General features: G+C 49.7%; 1 protein-coding gene across 1 annotated transcript; it reads left to right on the forward strand.

The window, feature by feature from the left end:
• The first annotated feature begins 669 nt into the window (after window positions 1-669).
• On the forward strand, window positions 670-6550 carry LOC103897610 (cytochrome P450 2C9). The gene is made up of 9 exons (XM_009277693.1): window positions 670-849; window positions 1196-1346; window positions 1841-2002; window positions 2327-2487; window positions 2881-3055; window positions 3575-3718; window positions 4152-4339; window positions 5528-5669; window positions 6369-6550. Exons 1-9 carry the CDS (start codon window positions 670-672, stop codon window positions 6548-6550), a joined length of 1485 nt encoding a protein of 494 aa, XP_009275968.1.
• Window positions 6551-6754: the final 204 nt, after the last annotated feature.

Below are 6754 nucleotides of genomic sequence, written 5' to 3' on the forward strand. Positions count from 1 at the left end.
TATCTTATCTCTCCCAGCAAGTCCTTTTTTGTTTATTGTGATGTCTGGAGACCTTTCTGCCCTTGCTAGATGGATATTTTATACTTTCCTCTCTTGTGAGGCCAGACACCCCTAGGGAGAGAGACTGAGGCAATTGCTGTGCACTGAGGAGAACACATCAGTATGTTCTTTGGCACATCACATGCAGTGCAAACTCCACTTCAGGAAAACTTCAGGAACAAGCAAGCATGGCTCGCCCCACTGAGAGCTTGTACAATCAATACCAAAGAATAGAAAATCCAAATGGCACTGAAGTACTTGGAATATGCTCTCATGACAGTAAATTTCTGGGAGTGCCTCAGTAGAAGAGTGCGCCCCTAGTGTGATCTCTTTAACAATGAACTTTAGGTGAAACAAAACAAGTTTTATGAGCACTTTGTAAATTTCTTAACCTCTGTTGGCCTCTGCAATTGTTTGAGATAAGGTGAGTCTTCAATGACCAATTAACACCAAGAGAAGTCCTAGTTTCATAACACAGGGCAGTCTAACAAATGATTGACTAGTAATGTTGGCTAACTCAGCCATGTGATCCAAAACCTGTTGTTGAGCTAACACAGCTAACGTAGCCCTACAGTATATAAACTCAGGCTCCGGCAGCCAGAGTCACTCCCTCCTGAGCCATGGAAGCAAATGGAGCTGCTGGGAGCAGCCACTGTTGGCCTCCTGGTTTGCATTGCTTGTCTGCTCTCCTTTGCAGCATGGAGAGGGAGGTCTGGAAAGGGGAAGATGCCTCCAGGACCGGCTCCCCTTCCCATCCTAGGTAACGTGCTGCAGGTGAAACCAAAGAACTTGGCCAAAAGCCTCGAGAAGGTAAAGCCACTTTCTTCTTCTCTCTTACTTTCTTCTGTGGACAAGAAATGTGTGGGACCTGTGCGTGGGGACAACCTGTGGCCATAGCTTGATGGATGGCAATCCCAGAGGAGCAGAAAAGTCATGGGCATCTCAGCTGCTCCCCCCTCACTGCTGTTGCCATTGTCGTTCAGGGCCTGATAGCTGGGAACCCTCTCCACAACCACACTTATCATGAGAGGATGAAATCTTGACATTGCTGGTCTGTGAGGCTGCACTGCCTGCAGTGGGATGCAGCAGCAAGGCCACTTTTCAGCTCCTCCTCCCTATGTGCTCCATAGCCATGTTCTCTCTTACATTTTGACAGCTCAGTGAAGAGTATGGACCAGTGTTCACAGTGCACCTGGGCTCTGACCCAGTGGTGGTGCTGCACGGACATGATGTGGTGAAAGAAGCCTTGGTTGATCGTGCAGATGAGTTTGCTGCCAGAGGATACATGCCAATAGGAGGGCTAACAATGGATTGGTATGTTTGCTGACCAAGCTCCTCCTGAGGAGAAGGGAAGGGCTGAGGGTACGTTCAGCAGATTAGAGCTGGAGTGTACCATGCACGAGGGAAGACTGCGGGGAGTGGGTGGATCCCACCTGGAGAAGGGAAGGCAGAGTGGACTGTAATTGCTGGCTTCCACCACCCAAAGAGGGTAGCAGAGAAATGGACCCGGACTGATCTCAGTGATGGGCAGTGAAAGGGCAAGCGGCAACAGCCACCAGCTGCAGCAAGGGAAATTATGTGTGGATATGAGTGATGAATTGTTCACAAGGAGGTTGGGTATGTGGTGTAGAAGGCCAAAAGCAGGCAGTTGGACTACAGGACCTCCAGAGGTTGCCTCCAAACCACAGTACTCTATGACCACTACCATGTCAGTGCTCTCCCAGGGACAGGATTCACTGTCACCATGAGCCTCTGTTCATCTCACACCCAGCACGCCCAAGCCAGGTCTTCCCTCTTCCTTATTCCTCTGCAGGGATTGTTTTTAGCAACAATGAGGAGTGGTTACAAGTCCGGCGGTTTGCTCTCAGCACTCTGCGCAACTTTGGAATGGGGAAGAGGAGCATTGAAGAGAGGATCCAGGAGGAAACTGAGTACTTGCTGGAAGAGATCAACAAAACAAAGGGTATGGTCCATTTTTAATATAGCTTATGTTTGCAAAAGGAGGACTGTATTAAGTGAGCCCATGTCTTTAGCATAGAATTGAAGTTCCCAAGCATTTGGTCCATGCACTAGCTATCCCCCATTACAAAGCAGTAAATAATTCCGTGACCACGTACTGTTCTTTTTGGAGGACCCTTCTGTGTTACTCAGAGACTGTGATCTGGTATTTCCATTGGTATTGGTATTTCATTGAGCTCTACAACCAGAGCTCAGGTTACCCACAGTAGCCATAAGTAGCCATAGTTTTGGGGTTTTTTTATCGTTTGTAACTTTTCTGAAATCACAGGAACACCTTTTGACCCAACCTTCATGCTGAGCTGTGCTGTCTCCAATGTCATATGCTCCATCGTCTTTGGGAAACAATATGACTATAAAGACAAGAAGTTCCTGGCCCTGATGAACAACATGAACAACATCTTTGAGATGATGAACTCCCACTGGGGACAGGTACATTCAGCAGCCATTTCACAGTGGCAACATTCTCCCAGGGGAGCAGGAGGCCTCCCTCCCAATGAAGTCCCATTTCAGTCTTCTAACTAGGACCCCATCAATGCTCTGCTGCACAAGAGGGAATTCATTCGAGAGCAAGAAGCACCCTCACCAATGCAGTTGGCTTTGCCAGCTACGTGCAGCTTCCCCCTAGTCCTAAACACCCTTCTCCACCTCTAAGCAAGCCTTCTCTACTACTAAGCAAGCCCCTACCACCCTGTCAGACTACCCAGCCTCATAGCTCTTCTGCTTGGCTCAGTTGAGAGGGTTGTGGCCTTCCTAGGCTTTTTGCTAATATCAAAGGATGGGGCAATGGTCATGCTAGGGACCTTCCTGTTTCTTTCCTTCCAGCTCTACCAGATGTTCTCAAAGATCCTGGATTACTTGCCTGGCTCACACAACAAAATATTCACAGAATTTGATGCTCTAAAAGCCTTTGCGTCAGAGGAGGTGAAGATGCACCAAGCCTCCCTAGATCCCAGCTCCCCTCAGGATTTCATTGACTGCTTCCTCAGCAAAATGCAGGAATTAAGGAGATAGCGTACAGCCCCAGCTCATCCCCAAACACACCGACGCTGAGCCCTTTCCCTCTCCTAAGTAACACAGACATTGGGATGACCCCTTCCCAGGCAGCTGGGCTGTGCAGTGGGAAGACACCAACGATACCCCAGATATTGCCTGTGCTAGAGCTTATAGCTCTGCGTCCGCACACTCACCAGCCACTACCTGCAGCTGCTTGGACAGCAAGACCTTCATCTGCTGTCACCGAAACACAGGGACATTTGCAGTCTGGTCTTGCAGTTTTTTCACTGGAAAGCAGTTGGCACAGCAAGGGCAAACAGGCAGCTACATACTATTCAGTGCACAGCTTGAAATAAGGTTGCTCTGGGGTTGAGCTTACTGCACAAAGATAGCATTGCGATGTCCCAGATGGCTGCTGCACCTTAGCAGAGAAATGCAACAGCTCTAGGTGAAAAGGAAGGCCTGGGATGACACAAGAAAGGGCCACTTAGCTCAGCCAGAGAAACAGCCCAGCATTTTCCCTAGGAGAAAGAGCATCCCAGTTCCAGTTTCCACATGAAGAACCTGATAACCAGCACCTTCAACTTGTTTATTGCCAGAACTGAAACAACTAGCACCACCATAAGACATGGGCTTCTGCTTCTTCTCAAATACCTGAAGATACAAGGTACCAGTCTGTTACCTCATCCTCTCTAGCTATTCCCCTGGGCTGGGCGCGTGTCTAATACCACATCCTTCTCCCAACTTTTCTCCTCTCTCTCTCATATTTTACCCAAATGGGCAAAGTCCTTGCACCGTCATTCCCCAGGGTGGCCGTTAGAGATCCCTCAGCTTCACTGGCATCATTATCAGTTGCACTCCCCTCATGGCCAGGGACTTGACTGTGTCCACATCTTTATCTCCCAGTACTCCTATTTAGCCAAGTCACTAGAAGGACATTCTTTGCATGGGCTGCAGTGGAGCTGTGTTCTAGTCAACACTAAAACCAACATCAATGCTGCTGTCATATGTGATCTGTGATTTGTGGACAGCTTAGGGAAACCTGTTTAGGTAGGTTTTGTTTTATTTACCCATTTTATGATTTGTGCCTCTCATGTCAGAGAAAGTTCAAGAAGAGATCGACCGGGTAGTAGGACGATCACGAAGACCTTGTGTGGCTGACTGGACCCAGATGCCCTACGCAGATACGGTGGCCCATGAAATCCAGCACTTCATCTCTCTCATCTCCCTGGGTCTCCCTCACACTGTGACCAAAGACACCTGCTTCAGAGAGTACATCATTCCCAAGGTTAGCGGGCAAGCTCCCTCAAGTTCAACAACAAGGTGGCAGCACATTTGCTCTTAGGCTGACAGTTACAAGCCAGAAGCTAGAAATGCTGTGGCCTGACCTCATTGTCACCCAGCCCTTCATGAAGGTTTTATCCTCAGGCTCCTGTAGCTCACTTGCAATCCCTTGTTGCCACTCCATGGGCCAAGACTGGAACAGTAGCTCTGCCCAACACCTTTGCTCACTTGCTCTGCAGCTTTACCCATCTGCAGAAACACAGTGGTTCACAAAAAAACCAAAGCAGTGACTCCTCACACAAAAGGCAGCACAGCCATGGAACTGCTCACCACCATCCAGGAGAGCCTGTGCACATGCTTGGAAGCAAAGTCAGTCGGTGGTTGTTGAGCACAGAAAGCCCCTAAGCCACAAAGGGTGGGAGGCTGTGTTTGCATTCAAGGGAACAAGCAAAACCTGTCTGCCCTGTTCTTACATGCTTCTTGAGGCAGTCACTGCTGGCCACTGCCAGAGGCAGGCTGATGGGCTAGAGCAACCCACGGCCTGGCCTGGCCCGCTGCAGCAGTGCTCATTGCTCTTCTGGGTGACCGTGTACAGCAGGGGAACGGCAGCACACAGGCTGTTGGCGTTTTGATTTTCAGCTGTCTGTGTAAAATCAAAAGGCAGGACCCAGGGAACTGCTCAGCTTCCAGCAGAGGGCTCTTGTGTCATCACTGCTGGATTATTTATCCCACCCCCCCATCAACGGCTGCTCAGGAAGAGGGAAGGAAGAGGATCATGGCAAGAGAAATTTGTCAGGAGAGGGGGAAGAGAGCTTCACTTCCACAACCTTGTGTGCTTTTGCTTTTCGGGGCTCACAGAAAAGAAGGAACCTAGTGCATCTACAAGTTCATTGTTGTGAAACACTACAAAAGAGGAAGAATTAGATGGGGTGTCCCCAGACGACCAGAGCAAGGTGAGGATAAATGGTCTGAAAGTGAGAGGGAGTATTCAGGAAGGGCAGCCAACAACTGTCCCTGCCATGACATCTAGCAGGGTCTCCCTAAAGCTGCCTCCCCAAAGGAAGGGTCCCCAAAGGGAAACCAAAGGCACTGGTAGGGCTGCGCTGGGAAGCTCAGTCTTAACTTGGCAGGCAGTCGGATTAAGTGATCTAACTCGCCTCCCCTTCATGTTCTTCTCCTTGTGTTACCTCAGGGCACCACAATCTTTCCCATCCTCGGTTCTGTCCTCCATGACAGTAAAGAGTTTCCAAACCCAAATGAGTTCAACCCTGGATATTTCTTGAACGAGAACAGCACCTTTAGGAAGAGCGAGTTCTTCATGCCCTTCTCAGCAGGTAAAGCACAGGCTTTCTCTCTCTTCCTCTCTCTGTTGACCTCCTCCTCTGGGGACCACCCTGCCTTTCCCTATAACACACACTTCTTCTTCCCAGCATGGTCCCACTGGTGCTTCCTTGGGGCTCACTGCTCTCTGGATAACTCCTCCCTGCTGCTCCCTTCCCCAGCTGCATCTCCCGCCTTGTTTGGTGGCTGGTGGCTTCTCAACCTCCTGCTAGGAGTTGCCGATGTAATGACATGAATGACATTGACACTTTCTAAAATACCTGTCACCTTCCTACACAACCACCAAAGTCATCCTTAATCAACCTGTCTTTCTGTGGTAGCTCCACTTTTCCCCAGCACCTCTTAAGTACCTCTCAGGCTACATGCAACCACTCACCTACCAACAGCCCCAACCCCCCCGCTTTCTCACCCATGCTTTACATGACCTTGCTCTCTCTCATCTTTCCTCCTGTGATGCCCCCTCCATGTTTAAGACTTCTCCTGCTCCTGTTGTTCCTTCACACACCCAACCAAACTGCCAAGGGTCTTTCTCCAACAAACTCTTCTCTTGCAAATGTCCTTAGTAATCCTGACAGTCATCTCTCTGCTGCGGCTGTATCTGGTAAATAAAGCTGTGCAACACATCTGCTTAGTACAAACTCTGGTCTACTCGGCAACACCTGTTGAGCGCTATTTGCTGTTTTCACTTCCAGGGAAGCGAATATGCCCTGGAGAGGGTCTGGCACGCATGGAGATATTCTTATGCACGGCCACCATCTTGCAGAACTTTACCTTGAAGCCTGTCGTCGACCCCCAGGAACTCAGCATAACCCCGACACTGAGTGGGACAGGCAACGTACCTCCTGCCTACCAGCTCTGTGCTCTGCCCCGCTGAAAAGCACAAAACCTCTCTCCATAGTGTCCTGAGCCTGGCTATTCCTTTACATCTCCCTTACTAAAACCAACGGTAGAAGCATCGGCCCACCTTCCCAAGGCCTCCAGGAAGGCAGCCCAAACACAGGTACATGCGCAGAGTAGACACCTTCAAAGCCTCCCAGAACTGCTCCACCACATCGCAGGGAGGCCCTGGGTGACATTA

The sequence above is a fragment of the Aptenodytes forsteri genome, unplaced genomic scaffold (assembly GCF_000699145.1).
Source record: "Aptenodytes forsteri isolate BGI_AS27 unplaced genomic scaffold, ASM69914v1 Scaffold15, whole genome shotgun sequence".
In the NCBI taxonomy this organism is placed as follows: domain Eukaryota; kingdom Metazoa; phylum Chordata; class Aves; order Sphenisciformes; family Spheniscidae; genus Aptenodytes; species Aptenodytes forsteri.

Excerpts from the sequence above, each read along its gene's own strand:
- LOC103897610 (XM_009277693.1), top strand. The coding sequence starts at position 670 with ATGGAGCTGCTGGGAGCAGCCACTGTTGGCCTCCTGGTTTGCATTGCT. Across the intron at positions 3,056-3,574 it reads CTTCCTCAGCAAAATGCAGG|AGGAGAAAGAGCATCCCAGT; the intron begins AATTAAGGAGAT and ends AGCATTTTCCCT. Across the intron at positions 4,340-5,527 it reads GAGAGTACATCATTCCCAAG|GGCACCACAATCTTTCCCAT; the intron begins GTTAGCGGGCAA and ends GTGTTACCTCAG.